Source organism: Myotis daubentonii, chromosome 2 (assembly GCF_963259705.1).
Source record: "Myotis daubentonii chromosome 2, mMyoDau2.1, whole genome shotgun sequence".
Taxonomy (NCBI): Eukaryota; Metazoa; Chordata; class Mammalia; order Chiroptera; family Vespertilionidae; genus Myotis; species Myotis daubentonii.
The window spans coordinates 116,567,869-116,590,959 of record NC_081841.1 but is presented as its reverse complement, the minus strand read 5'-3'; the positions used below and the strand labels follow the sequence as shown (position 1 = coordinate 116,590,959).

General features: G+C 39.7%; 1 protein-coding gene across 3 annotated transcripts in view; it reads right to left on the bottom strand.

The window, feature by feature from the left end:
* Window positions 1-2,581: 2,581 nt before the first annotated feature.
* ALG5 (ALG5 dolichyl-phosphate beta-glucosyltransferase) overlaps window positions 2,582-23,091 on the bottom strand; it is a 99,887-nt gene continuing 79,377 nt past the window's right edge. For all 3 annotated transcript variants that reach the window (XM_059684367.1, XM_059684365.1, XM_059684366.1), the window contains 2 exons: window positions 4,782-4,867; window positions 2,582-2,784 (listed from right to left, as the gene is read on the bottom strand). In XM_059684367.1, the coding sequence (XP_059540350.1) occupies window positions 2,669-2,784; window positions 4,782-4,867 (202 nt within the window). In that variant the 3' untranslated portion in view covers window positions 2,582-2,668. The remainder of the gene's footprint in view (window positions 2,785-4,781; window positions 4,868-23,091) is intronic.

Here is a 23,091-nt window from a genome sequence, read left to right as displayed (position 1 = left end):
ATGTGGGAAGAGACTGGACAAAAATCGTGCACCTATGGATGGGGGCAGTGGGTGGGGATTGAGGGTGGAGGGTGGGGTGGGAACTGGGAGGAGGGGAGTTATGGGGGGAAAAAAGAGGAACAAATGTAATAATCTGAACAATGAAGATTTAAAAAATAAAGAAGAAAAAAAAGGAAATAAAATGAAAGTTCTGTTCTGTCCCAAATGAAAGAACAGAACTCCAGAAAAAGAATTAAACAAAATGGAGACAAGTAATCTACTAGATGCAGAGTTCAAGACACTGGTTGTAACAGTGGTTCTCAACCTTCCTAATGTCGCAACCCTTTAAAACAGTTCCTCATGTTGTGGTGACCCCCAATTTCATGGTTACAAATTGAACATAATTAAAGCATAGTGATTCATCACAAAACAATATGTAATTATATATGTGTTTAGGCAACCTCTGTGAAAGGGTCGTTCGACCCACAGGCTGAGAACCGCTGGGTTATAAGGATGCTCAATGAAATCAGTGAGAGCTTCAAAAGCATAAAAAGGGACATGGAAATCATAAAAAAGAAGCAGTCAAAAATGATGGATATGCTAACTGAAATGAAGATAACTCAGAGGGAATCAACAGTAAATAAAGTGGAGAATCAAATCAGCCATTTGGAATATAAGGAATCAAAAAACCCAATCAGAACAGCAAAAAAAAAAAAAAAGCCCCCTTCTCTCCCCCTCCCCACCCCACCCCATAATGAGGATAGTGTATAAGCCTCTAGAACAGCGGTTCTCAACCTGTGGGTCACGACCCCTTTGGGGGTCAAACGACCCTTTCACAGGGATCGCCTAAGTCCATCGGAAAACACATATATAATTACATATTGCTTTTGTGATTAATCACTATGGTTTAATTATGTTCAATTTGTAACAATGAAAATACATCCTGCATGTCAGATATTTACATTACGATTCATAACAGTAGCAAAATTACAGTTATGAAGTAGCAACGAAAATAATTTTATGGTTGGGGGTCACCACAACATGAGGAACTGTATTAAAGGGTCGTGGCATTAGGAAGGTTGAGAACCAGTGCTATAGAACAACTTCAAAGGTACCAACATTTGCATTATGGGAGTGCTGAAAGGAGAAGAGAGAGAACAAGAAATTAAAAACCCTTTTGAAAAAATGACAGAAAACTCCCCTAATCTAGTAAGAAAAAACAGACATACAAATCCAGGAAGTAAAGAGAGCCCCAAATAAGATGAGCCCAAAGAGGCCTACACCAAGACACATCATAATTAAAATACAAAAGGTTAAAGACACAGAATCTTAAAAGCAGCAAGACAAAAGCAGTTACTTACCTACAAGGGAGTCCTCCCATAAGACTGTCAGCTGATTTCTCAATAGAAACTTTGCAGGCCAGAAGGGAGTGGCAAGAAATATTCAGTTATGAAAGCAAGAACCTACAACCAAGATTTCTCTACCCAGCAAAGCTATCATTTAGAATTGAACAATATATAAAGAGCTTTCCAGACAATTAAAAAGTAAAGGTCGTCATCACCAAACCAGTATTACATGAAATGTTAAAGGGTATTATGAAAGAAGAAGAAAAAAGGATAAAAATGACAATAATAAAAGAAAATATAGACAGAAAAATATGAACAGTAAAATGACAGTACATATCTATCAACACTTTAATCTAAAACAAAACAAAACAAAACAAATGAAGCAGAATAGAAACAGACTTGTAGATACAAAGAACATTTCGAAGGTTGCCAGATGGGAGGAGTTAGGGAGGATGGATGAAAAAGGGATTAAAAGGTACAAATTAGTTGTTACAGAATAGTCATGGGGATATAAAGTATAGCATAGGGAATAGAATCAATAATATTCTAATGACTATGTATGGTGTTAGATGGGATGAGATTTATTGGATGATCACTCAGTAAGTTGTCTAATGTGTGTACCTGAAACTAATATAATTTTGTATATCAACTGTAATTGAAAAATAATGATTTAAAAAATAAATCACATATTTCCATGCCTTTAAAAAACAAAATAAATATATATTAACTTTATTTTGTTATTGTTTTAAATCCTCACCTGAGGATATGTTGTTATTGATTTTAGAGAGGAAAGAAGAAAAAGAGAGAAAAACATTAATGTGAGAAACATCGACTGGTTGCCTACTGTATGCACCCCAATCAGGCATCAAACCTGCAACCTAGATAGGTGCCCTGACTGGGAATCAAACCAGCAAACTTTTTTGGTGCATGGGACCATGCTTCAACCAACTGAGCCACCTGGCCAGAGCGGTTAACTTTATTTTTGAATCTCTAAACACCGTTACATGGTTGTGGTTTATATTTGTTTGTGAGAATTATGCAAGGTACCTTAGAGCAGAAATAACTGCTTCTGTCTTGCTTAAAAATTATATTTCTCAGACTCATAGTGATAATCTAAATAAACAGAATTGCTAAAGCAAAAGAAAATCTGACTTTTGTTACAAATACCTTAAAATTTGTTTTGGTCCAAAAGATGTATAAAAATTTTTACTTATGGCAGTGAATTCTTGAAAATTACCAAAAGGCAGACAATGGCATAGGCTTATCTCAGCTTTATTTAAAATTTTAATTCAAATGAAATAATGTTACAATAATACATAATACAATAAAAAATAGGAAATAACCTAATTCATTTTCCTGGTTCCTTCAAGCCTCCAGGCACCAGTCAAATATCGGAGTCGTATAAAAAGTAGGTCCTTGCCCATTTGTAGCCAGCTCCAAAATGGAACTAATTTAGAACCTGCGATTAAATAACAATTAAAAATAAATTGATTTAAACTCAAAAAATATATACATTTACAATTATATTTTAGAAGTCAGTCTACATGACTTTTGGGAGCTTCTAGGCACCTTAATTTTATTTATATTATGCATGTATGTTAAACACTTATGTCCATCTGTTCATTTAAAAGTGATTTTGGGGGGAGAAATTTTCATGTTTTAAACACCATTTTTCAGGCTCATATGTACTACAGAGAATCAAGTATACCTCCACGAATAATACAAGTCTAGATTAATAATCTGCAATATGAAATCTAAGACAAAAACCTAATTTTTGTCCTAATTCTACCAAAGGCTAAAATCAGCTAAAATAAATGCCACCCTAGCTAGGCCATCTTCTTGTCCTGTAATATCCAAATGGCAATGTGCCAAGCCCAGCTAATTATATAAAATACACATCTGAGCATGTTTTAATATTTTACATTTCTTGATTTCACTGTCTTTTTAGTACATCAGGAATAGAGCCTCCCTGTCACCCCTGCAATTTTACAGATTAGGTCATGGATACTGGGTGGTAAGGTGACATGGCCAAGATCAATCACAATACTAATAAAACTGACAATTTTCAGATTTAAGGCCAAGTGCTCTGGCTTCTTTCTCTTTATTTTTTCCTAGCTTTACTGAGGTGTAACTGACAAATAAAATGGAAATATATTTAAAGTGTACCATGTAATAATTTCATACATATATATATTGTGAAATGATTACCAAAATCAAGTTAATGAACACACCCACCTTATTTATAAGTGATGGACATAAGAATTAAACATCTTCAATGTTAAAGTATTTTCTGTGAAAAACAGGAAAATCTAAACATCCTGAAGTGAACTGAAATTTGGGAGGATCTAAAGCAGTGATGGCGAACTTTTTGAGCTCGGCGTGTTAGCATTTTGAAAAACCCTAACTTAACTCTGGTGCCGTGTCACATATAGAACTTTTTTGATATTTGCAACCATAGTAAAACAAAGATTTATATTTTTGATATTTATTTTACATATTTAAATTCCATTTAACAAAGAAAAATCAACCAAAAAAATTAGTTTGCATGTCACTTCTGACACGCGTGTCATAGGTTCGCCATCACTGATCTAAAGAGAAAATTTCAGATGGCCCTGCAATATGGCCATCACTGAGTGATGACATAATACAATACTAAAAAAATGGTGATAAAAATAATAGTTTATCTCAAAAGACAATCAAGCTCCCTGTGTGTGCACAAGAAATAAATCATGTGAGCACAGCAAGATGGCAGCTGCCTACAAGTCAAGAAGAGAGGCCTCAGCCCTAACCGGTTTGGCTCAGTGGATAGAGCGTCAGCCTGCGGACTGAAAGGTCCCAGGTTCAATTCCGGTCAAGGGCATGTACCTTGGTTGCAGGCACATACCCAGTAGGGAGTGTGCAGGAGGCAGCTGATCGATGTTTCTCTCTCATCGATGTTTCTCTCTCATCGATGTTTCTCTCTATCCCTCTCCCTTCCTCTCTGTAAAAAATCAATAAAATATATTAAAAAAAAAAAAAGAAGAAGAAGAAGAAGAAGAGAGGCCTCAGAGTGAAACCTTTCTTGCCAGACCTTGGTTTCAAACTTCCTAGCCTCCAGAACTGTGAAAAATAAATTTCTGTAGTCAAAAAAAAAAAAAAAAAAAAAAAAAACAAGAAAGAAAAAGAAAAAAAAACAACACCTCGCTTCTAACCTCAGATCTTGTCTTTTGTTGCTAGTTTTACTGAATTTCTTGGGTAGGACGGTAGGCCTACCAAAGACCCCAAGACTGAAAAAACACAGAAAGCAGTAAGGCAATAGGCAGTGTGCTCTGTGGAACTGCTGCGCAGAGTTAAGACAGCTGAGGAGGCCCTGATGGAGGAAGGAGGAACATTAGAGCCAGCTGACTTTACTGGGCAACTGTATTTTCTCATGTTTCCCCCACCCCTCTTAAGATCAGTTAAATATATAGTACTCACCTTCAATTTCAGTCCAATTGACAGCAATTTCTGCTATTGGAATTTTAAAGAACTGTGCTATGTAAAGCAGTTCTACATCAAATGCCCTGAAATACAAAATATATTGGTATTTATTTTTAAAAAGAGTGTAACTAAATCTCTATCTTGGCATGTTTTAAAAAAACTTGCATGGCAGATGTAAAGCTTCTATCATCAAACTGATGGTTGGATTGACATAGATCAAATAAAAGCTAAGCAGTTCAGGAGCTTTAAGGCAAATAAAATAATTTGGTGTCATTGTTTAACACTTAAATGAGAAATATCTCTACCACAACTCCAAAACTCCCAGAGATAGAAACAGCCTGTTGGCCCTAAGAAAACATTTAATTTTGGAAAGTCATGACTGATGGTTTTCAGTCCCAGTTTTAACTAACTCAAGGTACAGAATCGAGAGCATTTTCAACTGATTTAGAGAGCTAATAAAACAGAACTCCGAGAAGCTTTTGGACAGAATGTTCTCAATGACTTTAGAGTTGCTTGATTACACAATTCTCCTACCAAAGGATCAAGGTTTCTTTACTAAATACAGGGTCCTTAGGGTCTGTCTTTTCTTTTTCCCTTCCCCAGGCCATCCTGGACAATAACAGTATCAATTATTACGAAAAGTGAAAAGCCAGTATAAACTGAATGCCCTTTGCATATAATTAAATACATGCATAGGAATTAAATATAGTCTTGTTTTTACATACAATGTTAAAATCATCTCTTGTCTGAATTCCCAGTTTATCCTTCCTTCTATTCATGAGATAGGTTCTTTCTTAAAGCTCCTCTTCAATCAGCCCCTTGGTATAGGTAAAATCTGTTCTTACAGTTTTTGAATCCTGACTCAGTTTTTCTGAAATCTACTTAAAAATTTCTCTCAACCATATGCTTCCTTTCACTGGCACTAAGATAAAAAAGAGAAGCATGCCTACCTGTGCTATACTTCTCCACACTCTTTTAACTGTCTCTACAGCATAGATGTTCATCCTTGAGTCATTATGACCCTACTTTCCAGACTGCATGGAACACACTTCAAACTTCCAGTGCTCCAAGAAACCAGAAACGCCAATCAAAAAGGATATATGCACCCCTATGTTCATAGCAGCACAATTCACCATAGCTAAGATTTGGAAACAGCCTAGGTGCCCATCAGCAGATGAGTGGATTAGAAAACTGTGGTACATATACACAATGGAATACTATGCTGCGGTAAAAAAAAAGGAACTCTTGCCTTTGCAACAGCATGGATGGAACTGGAGAGCATTATGCTAAGTGAAATAAGCCAGTCAGAGAAAGATAAATACCACATGATCTCACTCATTTGTGGATTATAGAGAACAACCTAGACTGATGAAAAGGGACAGACCCAAAGACTGAGAAACAGCGATCAGGTTATCAATCCCCAGAAGGAAAGTAGGGGAGGGTGGGGGTAAGGGGAAGATATCAAACGAAGGACTTGTATACATGTATATAAGCCAAACCAATGGACATGGACAACAGGGGGATGGGAGCATGAGTTTGTGTGTGGGGGGGAGGTTGGGGGTTAATGGGGGGGGATGAGGACACATTTGTAATACCTTAACTAATAAAAAAAAACACACACAAAAACAAACAAAAAAAAACTTCCAGTGCTCAAAACCCACTTCTATCTGATTTCCCTGATCCCAGACAACCAGAATTTTGAGTTTTTTTTCTTGACAATACTAACACCACCATCCAATATGCAACTAGTTTAAATCCCAAATATTTGGATAATTCAATATGAAAACAATTTTAAAAAATATGTTTTTATTGATTTCAGAGAAGGGAGAGGGAGAGAGAGAAACATCAGTGATGAGAGAGAATCATTGATCGGCTGCCTCCCACATGCCACCTCCTCTCCCAAAGGGGATTGGGCTTGCAATCTGGGCATGTACCCTTGACTGGAATCAAAACCAGGACCCTTCAGTCCACAGGCCGATGTTCTATTCACTGAGCCAAACAAGCTACGGTGAAAACAATTTTTTAAAACACTTAATCTTTTTCTTATCATAGTAAAATATCTACTTGAGAGGATAAAATAATCTATAAAAGTGTTCTGTGTGTTTGTAAAAGAACTATGTAAAACTCCTGTAAACTAAAATTGTGACACTCATGAAAGAAGGAAATACTTTGAATATTATGGCGGCTGAATAGGCAGACCTGTCATGTACCTCCTCCCAGGGCCAGACTGGAAATATAACTAAATTGGAGAACATTCACCTAGAATTACCAACTGAATTCCAGCTGAGGAGGACATTTATATCAAGAGAGGAGAGAAAACACCTGGAGACCACACCTCCACAACTGCTCCCTTCACATGGTCAGGGGTGAACCACATAGTCAGCCAGCCTGAGAGGAGATTCCATCCACAAACAGAACAATGACATTCAAGACACAATTACAACAGGAGAACCCAAATAACTCAAGCAAGAGACTTTCCTAAAGCAACCAGCTCAGGAGATCTAAGAAATTGCACCACTGGGTCCCACAAAACACTTACTACATAAGACCACCTCACAAAGTCTGGGAGGCATAGCAGTTTGATCTACTACATAGAAACAGAAACAAAAGAGCAGCAAAATGGGGAGACAAAGAAACAACCCCAAATGAAAGAAAAGGAGGAGTAGCCAGAAAAGTAATTAAATGAAATGGAGGCAAGCAATATGTTAAAGAATTCAGAGTAATGCAATAAGGGTGCTCAAATAATTCAGTGAGAAGTACCAGCAAGGTAATGAGAATTATAAGGAAATTAAGGAGAATATTTATGGAATTTATTGAGAGCTACACCAATATGAAAACAGAGTTTGGAAGAATAAATAAGAATCAATTGGAAATGAGGAACAATAGCTGAAATAGGGAACACCCTGGAAGGATTCAACAGTAGACTAGAAGAAGTTGAGGACCAAACCCATGAATTAGGAGTTAGGGTTGAAAAAAAACACATTCAGAGCAGCAAGTGGGAAAAAAAATTAAAAAGCAGGATGAGCGTTTAAGGAAGCTGTGAGATAGCATGAAATGAAACAACATTCTCATTATATGAGTACCAGAAAGAGAAGAATCCAAGCAACTAATACAGAAACTAGAGAAACAATGGCAGAAAATTTCCTTAACCTAGTAAAGGAAAAACTCACCCAAGTTCAGGAAACACAGAGAGTCCCAGCCAAGATGAACCTCAAAAGACTCACACCTAGACACATAATAATTAAAATGGCAAACATTAAAGACAAAGAATCTTAAAGTCTGTAAGAGAGAGACAGAAAGTTATCTACAAGGGAGCTCCCATTAGACTGTCAGCTGATTTCTCAATAGAAACACTTCAGGCCAGAAGGGAGTAGCATGAAGTATAGCAAGTAATGAAAACCAAGGGAATGAACCCAGACTAATCTAATCAGCAAGGCTATCATTCAAAATTGAAGGTGAAATAAAGAGGCTTCGCAGACAAAACAAGTCTAAAAGGGTTTATTCCCACCAAACCAGCACTGCAGTACATGCTAAAGGAAATGGTTTAAGAAGAAAGAGAAGAACATAGGCATAAAGAGTAAGAATGGCAACAAATAAGTACCTATCAATAATAACCTTAAATGTAAATGGCATAAATGCTCCATTCAAAAGGTACAGAGTAGCTGAATGGGTAAGAAAAAATGAGCCTAAGCTGTCTAACCTCAGATCAAAAGACTCACAGAGAATGAAAGTGAAGGGATGGAAAAATTTTCCAGGCAAATGAAATTGAAAAAAAAAAAAGTTGGGCTAGTAACAATAATGTCTGACAAAATAGACATCAAAGTGATGGCCATAACAAGAGACAATGAAGTCCACTTTACAATACTAAAGAAATCAATACAGCACCAAATACAAATATATAAAAAAACTTCTGGAGGATTTGAAAGGAGAGATGGACAGCAATTCAATCACAGTAGAGGACATCAACAATGCATTTACATCGCTAGATGGATGTTCTAGACAAATAATCAACAAGGAAACAGCAATCCAAAACAACACACTAGACGAGAAGAAATTACATTTTCAGAACATTTCATTCCAAAGCTACAGAACATACATTCTACTCAAGTGCACATGGGACATTTTCAAAGACAGACCACATGTTAGGAAACAAAGGAGTCTTTATAAGTTTAAGAAGACTGAAATCATATCAAGCATCTTCATAGATCATAATGGCAAGAAATTAGAAACCAACTAAAATAAAAGCACTCAGAAATAGTCAAACACATGGTGGTGAAATAGCATGTTATTAAACAATGAAGGGATTACCAAAGAGATCAAGACAGAAATCAAAAACTTCCTGGAGGGGAGAAACCAAGATGGCAGCATAGGTAAACACCGGAAATTGCTGCCTCCCACAACAAATTAAAAAATACAACTAAAAGACAAAACGGACATCATCCAGAACCACAGGAAGGCTGGCTGAGTGGAAATTCTACAACTAGAAGGAAAGAGAAAAGCACACAGACTCAGAGGAGGTGCGGAAGAAAAATGCAGAGGTACGGAGGCGCACGCGGCAGAGGCTGGCGACTGAGGATGCGGCTGTCTTTTTGAATCGGGAGGGAGTCACAAGCCCCTGACTGCTCTGAACTCCAGTTCCGGGTGAGTCTCTGGGGACCCAGATTCATACAGGGAGAAACTGGACTGTCTGACATCGGTTGGAACTCAAGGGCGGCTTCCTCTCAGAGGTGCTTGCACCAATTACTGGGACACTGAGACCCAGGGCCCCTTAGGGCAGGGCTGAGGATCAGCCGTAGCTGCTTCCTCCGCCCTGTTGATTCTCTGAGACCGTGCCCCATCCAAGCTGCGGCAGAGGCTTTTGCATATGAATGCCCTGGCCCTTTGCAATCTGAAAATTACCTAACAAACTGCAGCTGGGCCAGACAGACCCAGAACTTCCAAGAGAAGGCCCAAGGCCCCACATCACCTTGCATTGCTTCACAGCTGGGCATCATCTGGGCACCTCCAAACCCCAAACAAGGAAGGGGAATCTGCAGATCTCTTCGTAGCTCCTGCTGGGTAGCCTCAGGCAGAGGCTAAATTAGCACCTCCTTAGATCCAAGAGCCAGTGTACCCAGTGGACAGAGTGGGACCATCAAATTACAACTCCTCAGATCCATAAGGGATACGCTCAGGGGGCAGACTCAGTGAGCACCAAAGCCCCACTGAAGCAAGTCTTGCCTCATAATGGTGTCTTCAGCACAGAAGTTCTCCCACCATAGACACAGCTGATTCTCACAGTCAATTGGCCTGGAGGTCAATTCCTCCCAGTGATACCAACAGCAATCAAGGCTTAACTACAACAAGACTGTGCACAAAGCCCAGAAAGGGGTGCACTAAGAGTGTCCACCTCAGGTAATTGGGGAGGCTGAGCCACTGGGCCCTATAGGATACCTAGCACACAAAGCCACTCTACCAACACAGGGAAGCATAAAAAATGCGGAGACAAAGAAACAGGTCACAAATGACAGAAATGGAGGAAAGAAAACGACTGGACGTAGAGTTCAAAACCACACTTTTAAGGTTTTTCAAGAACTTTCTAGAAACTGCTGATAAATGTAGTGAGACCTTCAAGAAGTCTAGTGAGACCCTCGAGGTTATGATAAAGGATCAACTAGAAATTAAGCATACACTGACTGAAATAAAAGATATTATGCAGAGTTCCACAGCAGACTAGAGGATCGCAAGAATCAAGTCAAAGATTTGAAATACGAAGAAGCAAAAAAACAACAACACCCAACCGGAAAAGCAAAATGAAAAACGAATCCAAAAATACAAAGATAGTGTAAGGAGCCTCTGGGACAGCTTCAAGCGTACCAACATCCGAATTATAGGGGTGCCAGAAGATGAGAGAGAGCAAGATATTGAAAACCTATTTGAAGAAATAGTGACAGAAAACTTCCCCTACCTGGTGAAAGAAATAGACTTACAAGTCCAGGAAGTGCAGAGAACCCCAAACAAAAGGAATCCAAAGAGGACCACACCAAGACACATCATAATTAAAATGCCAAGAACAAAAGACAAAGAGAGAATCTTAAAAGCAGCAAGAGAAAGAAACTCAGTTACCTACAAGGGAATACCCATACAACTGTCAGCTGATTTCTCAACAGAAACTTTGCAGGCAAAAAGGGAGTAGCAAGAAATATTCAAAGTGATGAACAGCAAGAACCTACAACCAAGATTACTTTATTCAGCATAGCTATCATTCAGAATTGAAGGTCAGATAAAGAGCCTTACAGATAAGGAAAAGCTAAAGGAGTTCATGACCACCAAACCAGTATTATATGAAATGCTGAAAGGTATCCTTTAAGAAGAGGAAGAAGAAGAAAAAGGTAAAGATACAAATTATGAACAAACATGCATCTATCAACAAGTGAATCTAAAAATCAAGTGAATAAATAATATGATGAACAGAATGAACTGGTGATTATAACAGAATCAGGGGCATAGAAAGGGAATGGACTGACTATTTTTGGGGGGGAAAGGGGTGTGGGGAATGCGGGAAGAGACTGGACAAAAATCGTGCACCTATGGATGACGACATTTGGGGGGCGGGGTGAGGGTGGAGGGTGGGGTGGGAACCGGGTGGAGGGGAGCTATGGGGGAAAAAAGAGGAACAAATGTAATAACCTGAACAATAAAGATTTAATTAAAAAACAAATCAAGACAAACAAACAAAAAACTTCCTGGAAACAAAGGAAAATGATCACAAAACAACCCCAAGTCTCTGGAACACAGCAAAAGCAGTCCTGAAAGGGAAGTTAATAGCCCTACAGGCCAACCTCCAAGAACAAGAAGAATTAATAAAACAAAAAAATCAATGAAACCAAGAGCTGGTTCTCTGAAAAGATAAATAAGATTGATGAACTGTTAGTCAGACTCATCAAGAAACAAAAAGAGGACCCAAATAAAATCAGAAATGAAAGAGGTGAAGTAACAACTGACCCCACAGAAATACAAAGGATTGTGGAAAAAAAATACTATGAACAACTATATAACAACAAGTTGGTCAACCTGGGCAAAATGAACATAATCCAAGAAAAATAAAATCGTCTAAAAGTCAATCAGGAACAATCACAATACTTGAATAGGCCCATAACTACTGATGAAATTGAAGCAGTAATAATAATTTTAAAAAACCTCCCAGTAAACAAAAGCCCCAATCCAGATGGCTTCAAGGGGACTTTTACCAAACATTAAAAGAACTAACATCTAGCCTCCTCAAACTATTATCAAAAAATCCAAGAGGAAGGAACACTTCCAAGCTCTTTTTTACGAGAATATCATTAGCTTAATTCCAAAACCGGACAAAAACACCACAAAGAAAAAGAATTACAGGCCAATATCCCTCATGAACATAGAGGCTAAAATTCTCAACAAAATATTAGCAAATCAAATCCAGGAATACATTGACAAGATCATACACCATGACCAAGTGGGATTTTTCTGGGGATGCAAGGCTGGTATCGTATTCTCAAATCAATAAATGTGATACATCACATAAAAAACTTGGAAAACAAAAACCACATAATCATATCAATTGATGCAGAAAAAGCATTTGACAAAATCCAACAATCTTTTTTGACAAAAACTCTCAGCAAATGGAAATATAGGGATCATAACTCAACATAATAAAGGCCATATAACAAACCTACAGCCAACATGATACTCAATGAGCAAAAACTAAAACCATTTCCCCTAAGAATAGGAATAAGACAGGGATGTCTGCTTTCACTATTACTCAATATAGTAGTGGAAGTACTAGCCTGTTATTAGAGAAGAAGAAATAAAGCCTTCCAAATTGGAGAGGAGAAAGTAAAACTGTCATTAGTTGCAGATGATGAGATATTATATATAGAAAACCCTAAGGATTCCACAAAAAACTACTAGATTTAATAAAAGATTTTGGCAATGTAGCATGATACAAAATTAACACTCAGAAATCGATGGCACTTTTATACACTAAGTAGAGGCCAGGTGCAAAAAATTCATGCACAGGGGGTGAGGGGTAGGAGATTCCCTCAGTCTGGCCTGCACCCTCTCACAATCTGGAATTGCTGGCTCCTAATTGCTGACCTGCCTGCATGCCAGATCGCCCCTAACCACTCTGCCTGTCTGCCTCATTGCCCCTAACTGCTCACCTGCTTGCCTCATCACCCATAACCGTCTCTGCCTGCCTGCCTGACCGCCCCTAACCGCAACTGCCTTAGTCCCCGCCGACACAGCTTCATCCAGAAGGACGTCTGAATGATGTCCAGAAGATCGTTTGGCTGTCCAGTCTAATTAGCATATTATGCTTTTATTATTATAGACTAGAGGCCCGGTGCACAAAAATTTGTGCACTTGGTGGGGGGGGTTGGGGGGTTCCTCAGCCCGGCCTGTGCCCTCTCGCAGTCTGGAACCCCTCAGGGGATGACCACCTGCTGGCTTAGGCCTACTCCCCAGGGGATTGGGCCTAAGATGGCAATCAGACATCCCTCTGGCAGCCCGGCAGCCCTTGGGGGATGTCCACTTGCCAGCGGCGAGCAGGCCTAAACTGCAGTCGGACATCCTTATCGCTGCTGAGGAGGCAGGAGAGGCTCCCACCACCACCGATGTACTGGCAGCCATCAGCCTGGCTTGTGGCTGAGCAGAGCTCCTCCCATGTGAGAGCGCCCTGACCACCAGAGGGCAGCTTCTGCATTGAGTGTCTGCCCCCTGATGGTCAGTTTGTGTCATAGTGATCAGTCATTCCCAGTCGTTCTGCTGTTAGGGTTAATTTGCATATTACCCGTTTACTATATAGGATAGAGGCCTGGTGCATGGGTGGGGGCCGGCTGGTTTGCCCTGAAGGGTGTCCCGGATCAGGGTGGAAGTTCCACTTGGGTACCTGGCCAGCCTGGATGAGGAGATGATGGCTGTTTGCAACTGGTCACACCCCCTTCAGGATGGGGTCCCCACTGGGGTGCCTGGCCAGCCTGGATGATGGGATGATGGCTGTTTGCAGCTGGTCATACCCCCTTCCGGGTGGGGGTCCCCACTGGGGTGCCTGGCCAGTCTGGGTGAGGGGCTGAGGGCTGTTTTCAAGCTGGTGGGCGACTGAAGCTCCCAGCCTCTCCTTTTTTTTTTTTTAATTCTGGGATTTATTTACCTTCTATGGCTGTCACTGGAGCTGAGAGCCGGCTCCAGCTCTGAGGCCGTTGCCGGTTGAAAGCAGGTATCTGGGTTTGTTTAGATTCTATAATTGAAACTCTGTTGCCATCACTGGCCGCTCTAAGCTCTGACGCCCCGCTGGCTGAAAGCAGGTTCGTGGGGTTTGTTCAGGTTCTATAATTGCAACATTGTTGCATCTGGAGCTCAGAGCTGGGCTGCGGCAGGCGGGGAACCTTGGCTTCCTCTGTCACTGGAGCAAGCAAGCCTCATGTTCGCTTCATCTGCCTGGCTGTCAGCCGCCATCTTGGCTGGCAGTTAATTTGCATATCTTGCTGATTAGCCAATGGGAAGGGTAGTGAAGTTACGGTTAATTACCATGTTTCTCTATTATTAGACAGGATAACGAACTCACAGAAAAAGAAACTAAAAAATACTGACATTTACCATGGCAACAAAAAATTAAGCTATATAGAAGTAAACTTAAGGAGATAAAAGACCTGTAGTTAGAAAACTTACAGGACAAGTAGAAGAAAATACTGTATGCATGGACTGGTAGAATCAACATCATTAAAATGTCCATACTACCCAAAGCAACTTGTAGATTCAATGTAATCCCTATTAAAATTCCAACAGAATATTTCACAGATCTAGAACAAATACTCCAAAAACTTATATGGAACGAGAAAGACCCCATATAGGTGCAGCAATCTTGAGAAAGAAGAACAAAGTTGGAGAAATCACAATACCAGATATCAATTTATACTATAAAGCCTCTGTAATCACAATAACCTGGTATTGGCACAAGAACAGGCATATAGATCAATGGAACAAAACAGAGACCCCAGAAATCAACCCAATCCATTATGCTCAATTAATATTTGACTAAGGAGGCAAGAGCATAGAATGGAGTCAAGACAGTCTCTTCAATAATTGGTGTTGGTAAAGCTGAACAGGTACTAGTACATGTAAAAAAATGAAACTAGACCACTAATTTACAACATACAGAAGAATAAACCAAAATAGATAAAAGACCTAAATGTAAGTCATGAAACCCTAAACATCTTATAAGAAACCATAGGCAAAAAAATTTCCGACATCTCTCGTAGCAATTTTTTTATGGATACATCTCTTACGGCAAAGGAAACTATAGAGAAATTACGCGAATGAGACTACATCAAAAGAAAAAGCTCTGTACAACAAAAGAAACCATCAACAAAATGAAAACAGAACCCACTGCATAGTAGGACATATTTGTCAAGGATACATCCGATAAGGGGTTAATTTCCAAAATATGTAAGAAACTCATATAACTTAACAAAAGGAAGACAAATAATCCATAGGACCTAAATAGACACTTCTCCAAAGCAAACATACAGAAGACATGAAAAAATGCTCAAAGTCACTAATCATCAGAGAGATGCAAATTAAAACTGACAATGAGGTTTCACTTCACACTTATCAGAATGGCTATCATCAACAAATCACAAGTGTTGGCAAGGGTGCGTAGAAAAGGACACCCCTAGTGCACTGCTGGTGGGAATGCAGACTGATTCAACCATTATGGAAAACAGTATGGAGTTTCCTCACTAAATTAGAAGTGAAACTCCCATTTGATCCAGTGATCCCACCTCTAGGAATATATCCCAAGAAATCAGAAACACCAATCAGAAAGGATATATGCACCCCTATGTTCATAGCAGCACAATTTACAATAGCTTAGATTTGGAAACAGCCCAAGTGTCCATCAGCAGATGAGTGGATAAAAAACTGTGGTACATTTACACAATAGAATACTATGCAGTGGTAAAAAAGGAACTCTTACCATTTCTAACAGCATGGATAGACCTGGAGAGTATGATGCTAAGTCAGATAAGCCAGTAAGAGAAAGATATGTGCCACATGATCTCACTTACATGTGGAATCTAATGAACAAAATAAACTGATGAACAAAATAGATCCAGAGACATAGAACCAGGAACAGACTGATGAATTTGTGAGGGAAGGTGGGGGTGGGAGATGTGGGAGAGGGAAAGATTAACGGGGGAACTTATACGCATACATGCATAGTCCATGGACATAGACAATTATGTGGCAAAGGCTTGGGAGGGGTAGGTCTGGAGAGAAGGGGGTCAATGGGGAAAATAACAATAAAAAGCTGACATCTATTGTACTTTCAACAATAAAGTTAAATAAAAAAAAAATAACCATGTTAAGCCCTGGAGGTGTGGTTCAGTTGGTTAGGTGTTGTCCCATGCACTGGAAGGCTACTGGTATGATTCCTGGTCAGGTCCCATACCTATGTTTCAGGCTGGGTCCCAGAAGTGGACATACAGGAGGTAGCCTAATGGCATTTCCCTCCCACAAAGGTGTTTCTCTCTTCCCCTCTCTAAAAACCAGTAAAAAAAGTCTTTTAAAAAATGGACATATTAAGTTCCTGAATACTTCCAAAGGTGATGGGTGGGGATGGGGGTATGTGGAGACAACATACCATACTACCGTATCAAGATTCACATCATCTACAGAACTGAATTACATAAAAACACTTATTTCCAACCTAATTTTTTCTCCAGCTAACTAGTAAGTAAATTTGAGAATAAAGATACCTCTTCCCATGCAACATCTCAAAGTTGCCTTCTCAAAATATAGGGAATTGAATAGAGGACGTGCTCCATTACAATAAGAGTGTAAACCAAGGAAAAGGAGAGGGAGAATAGGAACTGTATAGGAGGCCAGAGAACTAGAAAGTAACAGCCAAGGAAGAGAATTTGTACTCCTGACGGATTATCCTATCTAATAATAGACAAACACTGTAATTGACCGTACCTTCGCTACGCCTCCCACTGGCTAATCAGCAAGATATGCTAAATAACCGCCAACAAAGGTGGCGGTTAATTTGAATAAGTAGGTGCGAAGCGGCGGAGCGAAGACTGAAGGCAGCTCTGGCCGGAGCAGCGAAGGGTTGAAGGCGGCTCCGGCCGGAGTGGTGAAGACTGAAGGTGGCTCCGGCTAGAGCGAAGGCCTGGGTCCTGGGTGCTGGAGGAAAACCGGTGCTGGCAGCCAGGGGAAGGGAAGGCCTATTGCACGAATCTTTTCGTGCAACAGGCCTCTAGTGTAATATAATATAATATAATTATCAAAAATGTAAGATAGCTATTATCTTTTTAAATAATTTTTTAATCCTCACCTGAGGATATGCTTATTGATTTGAGAGAAAGGGAGAGAAATATCAATGTGAGAGACATCATTCAGTTGCCTCCCATACATGCCCCAACCAGGGATTGAACCCACAACCTAGATATGTCCCTGACTGGGAATTGAATCTGCAACCTTTTTAGTGCATGGGATGATGCTCCAACTGAGTCACCTGGCTGAGGCAATAGTTATTATTTGTAGAAAAACAAAAAGTATTACAAGAAAGGTAATATTCATATTGCACCCTGTGGTTTTTTAAAATATATTTTTTATTGCTGATAGTATTACAGATATCTCCCATTCCCCCCCTTTACCACCTCCTCTCAGCTCCTAACTGCCCCCTCCCTGAGGTAAATGTAAATTATCTTTACATAGCTGTAACAATTACATCAATACTGATATAACCAAAAATTATTTTTAAACTATACTGGGAGAATAAGTGTGGAGGGTGCACAGAAATTTAAGAGAACTAAATAGGTATCCATTAATTTTCTATTTTGAAAAGCAATATCTAAAATTGAAAAATGGACACATAGCTATGCAGATCCATTCTGAATATGAAAACAAATACTACAAAAAACAGTATAGTGTTGAAAGTGGCTGTAGTTAGAGAGTATGAATTGGGGATGGTGGAAAATGGCTTTAGGGACAACTGTTTTATTTTGGTTATAATCCTTATGGGGCTGACTTTAAATTAGAAACATGTATAACATTTATTAAAAATAGAAAGTATTTATCAGAAGAAAGTACATTTCAAAAGAATTCATTTTTAAACTTACTCATAAATTGGGTCAAATTACACCTTAACATTAAATAGAAAGAATTTAGCTGAGGTACATGTGAGGATGGAGATTCTATACATATATATTTACTAGAGGCCCCGCTCCCTGTCACCACACAACCCCGGTTACCCGTTCACCATTGAGTGGTCAGTGTACCTCACAGTGACTGGTTGTGGGGTCGTTCCGGTCATTCCGCCGTTAGGGTCAATTTGCATATTACCCTTTCATTATATAGGAGAGAGGCCCACTGCATGGGTGGGGGCTGGCCGGCCTGCCCTGATGGGATCCCCAGATCGGGGTGGGGGTCCCCACTGGGAGTTGGGGCCGGCCGGGATGAGGGGCCATGGATGGTTGCAGGCTGGCCATGCCCCTGATGGGGGTGGGTGTCCCCACTGCGGGGCGGGGCCGGCTGGGGTGTGGGGCCGCGGTTGTTCTGGTCTCTGGTCATTCTGCCATTATGGTCGCTGGGCTTTTATTATATAGAACTAGTAGCCCAATGCATGAAATTCATGCATGGGGGAGGGTGTGTTCCTCAGCCTGGCCTGCACCCTCTCCAATTTGGGACCCCTCAAAAAATGTCCTGCCAGTTTACAGGGATCGGGTCTAAACCAGCAGTTGGACATCCCTCTCGTAATCCAGGACTCTGGATCCTAACCGCTCACATGCCTGCCTGCCTGCCTGCCTGATTGCCTCTAACCACTCTGCCTGCCGGCCTGCTTGCCTCCAACTGCCACCCCCCCCACCCCCCGCTGCCGGCCTGCTTGCCCCCAAATGCCACCCCCCCGCCAGCCTGATCACCCCAAACTGGACCCCTGGTGGCCTGCTCGCCTCTACCTTCCCTCCCCACCGGCCTGCTTATCCCCAACTGTCCCCCTGCTGACCTGCTCACTCCAAACTGCCCCCCCTCTGTCCTGATCACCTCCAAGTGACCCCCACTGATGGCCTGCTTGCCCCCCAACTGGCCCCACTGCTGGTCTGCTTACCCCCAACAGCCCCGCCCCCCACCAGCCTGATCACCCACAACTGCCCTCCCCTCTTGGCCTCTAACCTCCTCTACCTCGGCCTTGCCGCCATGGCTTCGTCCAGAAGAACATCTGGAAGGTCTCTGAGTCTAATTAGCATATTACTCTTTTATGAGTATAGATATATTTGTCTGTAAATATGATTATGATTGCAGATATGAGTAGGACCAGGTAAAATTTTATAGAATGGGCCTTTTATTACAAATGGTTTGCCATGTATGCATTTTTTCTAAAGAAGTAAAAATTACTTTAAAAAATGTTTCAGGAAGACATTGAAAAATTTACAGTATCTGCTTTTCTTTCAAGAAAGTTGTCACTTTTATGCCAGAGTGAGAATTATTTGTATGCTTTGTATGTCAGCATTGGGCCACTGTGACTGGGGGGCACTTAGCTTGACTTGAGAGTAATTATCTTGCTCAATGGCTGGGAGGGAGGGTGTGTGGCAGAGGAGATAAATACTAGGTTCTGGATTATTCATAGATTGCTGACTTTCTGGATTGATTGTGCAAGCCCTTCCTTTTATTGATGTCCACCTTCTGTTGACAGATATCTACCCTGGGAGAGAAATGAGATGAAACTCTCTTTCTTATCATTGTAAAAAGCATTTGAATTCCTCAGGTGTGATAAGGCCACCCAGCCAACCACAGTCAAGGTACACATTTTCACGGAGGATGTTCCCACTCTTGAATAAATTAAAACACTTTTTTTCTTTTAATTTAAACTTTCTTCTATAACTTTTCTTGTTACTTAAAAGCTAGTTGTTGTTTTTTTGAAACTGCTTCCAAAGATTTTCAAGCTGTATATGTTCTTGGAATGAATTTATAAATAAGAATTGAGCCGGGCGGGTGTGACTCAGTGGTTTAGCATGGACCTATGAACCAGGAAGTCACAGTTTGATTCCAGATCAGGCCACATGCCCAGGTTTTGGCCTGATCCCCAGTAAGGGGTGTGTAGGAGGCAGCCGATCAATGATTCTCTCTCATCATTGATGTTTCTCTCTCTCCCCCTCTCCCTTCCTCTCTCAATCAGTAAGAAGATATTTTATAGAGAGAGAGAGAGAGAGAGATAGATAGAGAGAGAGAGAGAGAGAGAGAGAGAGAGAGAGAGAGAGAAGTGTATATATGTTTGTAAATAAGAAAACATGTATTTGATGTTCTTAGAAAGTCTTATTTTCTTTCATTAAAACTTGTGCAGTATAGGGAACTCCATAGATTCACTTAATTTGAAGAAAGTTAGAGGGAAAGGTACTAAGTCAGAGTTCCTTGGGAAAATGTATCACTTACATATTTTTTTTGTTTATTTTTTTTAAATCAAAAACAAATATTTTCTATTCAGAAAACATATTTGGATCTAAATATCTTCTATAATTTTAACCCTAAAATATCAATTTAAATATTTTAAAAATGGTTGGGATGTTTGTTTTTTTAAATAAGTTAGGTTACTGGAGTTCTACATGTTACTGAATCACCTGGGGTAATTTTCTGATTGGAAAATTAAGAATTAAAGTCAGAGGGAAGGACATTAGAATTTTAAAAGAATATATTCAATTTACTTTAGGAGCTGAACCTCTCTTATCATGTGACTTGTTTTGTATGTTTGTTAAACTATATTATCACATAAGCATTGCTGCTATCGGGACAAACAGTGACAATTGATTCAGGTCATTTGAATGTCCACTGTCTGTTTTAATTTGTATGTTCGTTTTGTGTCTGTCATATGCTCAATCTTCAGTGGAAGTCATGAGAACCTATTATTTTTGCCTGCTCCCTCCTTTACGTTGGATATATTCTTTTTTACCCAGAGGGACCTTAACTTTGATGTAAGGGATTGTTTCCGTTGCCAACTTTTTGATTCCTTGCCAAGTAAGAGAGTTGTGAACTCTTCAGTGATGCCTTCCCCGGGATATTTGCAGATGTGGTTGGGAAAAGTCATTTATCCCTGACCTTTGCATGTCAGGTGCTGGGGTGCCTGGGTGCCGCCTGGCCTGCGCCCCGGCTCTCTCTCCCTCCGATTGCCATGGGGATCACGGGGCTGCAGCCCAGCCAGCAACCTGGCCCCCGGAGGTCTGGGGTTGCCACCTGGCCTGCGCCCCGGCTCTCTCTCCCTCCAATCGCCATGGGGCTCATGGGCCGCAGGCTCTTTCTTCCTCCGATCGCCATGGGGCTCATGGGGTTGTAGGCAGCCGGCACCCCTGGTCAGGGGGTGTCACCTGGCCTGCTGCCTGGCTTTCCGATGGCGATCACCGGCTGCAGGGCGGCCAAAGGCAGCCTTTGCCCGCCCCCCAGCTCTTGCCTGCCGCCTGGGTTTCCGATCACCGTTCTTCCGTCTTTCCCCTTTCGCCTCCCATCATTGTGCGTATGCAAATTAACCGCCATCTTTGTTGGCAGTTAACTGCCATCTTTCTTGGCAGTTAATTTGCATATTGCCCTGATTAGCCAATAGGAAGCGTAGCGGAGGTATGGTTAATTACCCTTTTTGTCTTTTATTAGATAGGATATTTAACATTATCTATACTCAAGTCTGTAATTCAGAATAAAAGAAATGTCTAGTCTTTTAACTTCAGCTACATGTTTTCTAATACCTAGAAATTCAACTTGGGTTTTAATGAAATTTATTTGAAAAATCTGAATGAATTTTTTAGGATAAATTCTTTAAGAAACAAGTCCCTGGTGATGTATGGAAATAAACAGATGCACAACTTTATTTCTACAATTTATACTACATAAAAAATCTTTTCTTTAGTCTTTCTTGACTAAAAAAGTGTAGATGATTTTGATTTAAAGAAATGTTTAAATGACAATTATTGATGAAAAGTGATAAAGAGAATACTGCTAATTAAGGTGATACATGCATATTTGGTAGTTCTCTTTTACAGGTCCAAATTAAACATAATTGGACCATAAAGAAATGTGAGAGGCTAAAATTTTAAGTCAGGTCAGTACTATGCCAACCAAGGCAAATAAATAATTTAAAAGGAATGCACATGAGCATAACATTTAAAGAAGAAAAACAAAATTTTTAAATGTAACTAAAAATCTCCCAATATCCTGGAACTATGTTGTCCAATACAGTAGCCACCATGTGACTACTGGACACTTGAAATGTAGCTAGTCTGAATTTAAATGTATTGTAATTTGAAGACAATACAAAGAAATGAATGTTAAACATCTCAATACTTTTTCACACTGAGTACACACTGAAATGAAAATATTTTTGTTAAGTATATTATTAAAATAAATTTCATTTTTCTTTTTTTAATTGATTTTTTTTAGAGAAAGGAAGGAAGAGATAGCTATATAGATAGATAGATAGATAGATAGATAGATAGATAGAAACATCAATGTGAGAAAGAAACATCAATCAGTTGTCTCCTGTACACCATCCGGGCATCATTACTAGAAAATATAAAATTACAAAAATGGCTTGCATTTGTGTCTTATATTTTATTTCTTTTGGCAGAAGCTGCTATAGAACAAACCTAATGAGGAAACCTTCATGACTTTTAAGTTATCAATCCTAACCCTAATGTTTTCCATTTGTAAATCCTTCCTTTAAACTACAAGGTACCTAGTTCTCTGACCCTAGTTCTAGAAGTAACAGCTGACTGAGAAATATGTAATGCAGAGGGAGGGCTTTACTTTGAGTGGCTTCTTAAATTAGATTCTAATTTTAGAGTTCATTAACTATTAGTATATTTTATTCTTCAACACAACAAAGCATGTACCTTAATTTGAAGACCAAATATAGATTTAAAAATTTAAATCTAGTTAAAAATTTTAAAAACCATGTTTGAATGATAATTTTAATTCTGCAACTATAGTTTCTCTAAAGATTTTTGGTGGTATAAAATATCTATATCTAGGGAAATAGTAGATCTTTGCAATATAAATGCACAGAAGTTGAGAGAATACAAAAAGGACATCTACTGGACTATGCAGATTTTCCCCATGGTCCCCATGAACAGAATTCACACAGAACCCATGGCTAACACTAAGTGTTAATTTTTTCAACAATATTTTTGAGTATCTATGATGTGCCAGGCACTATATTAGACAGACTATATTAATAAGCAAAATCAGATGGAGTTCTAGCTTTTGTGCAGCTTATGTTTTAGCGGAGATAAACATTACACGGGAAAAT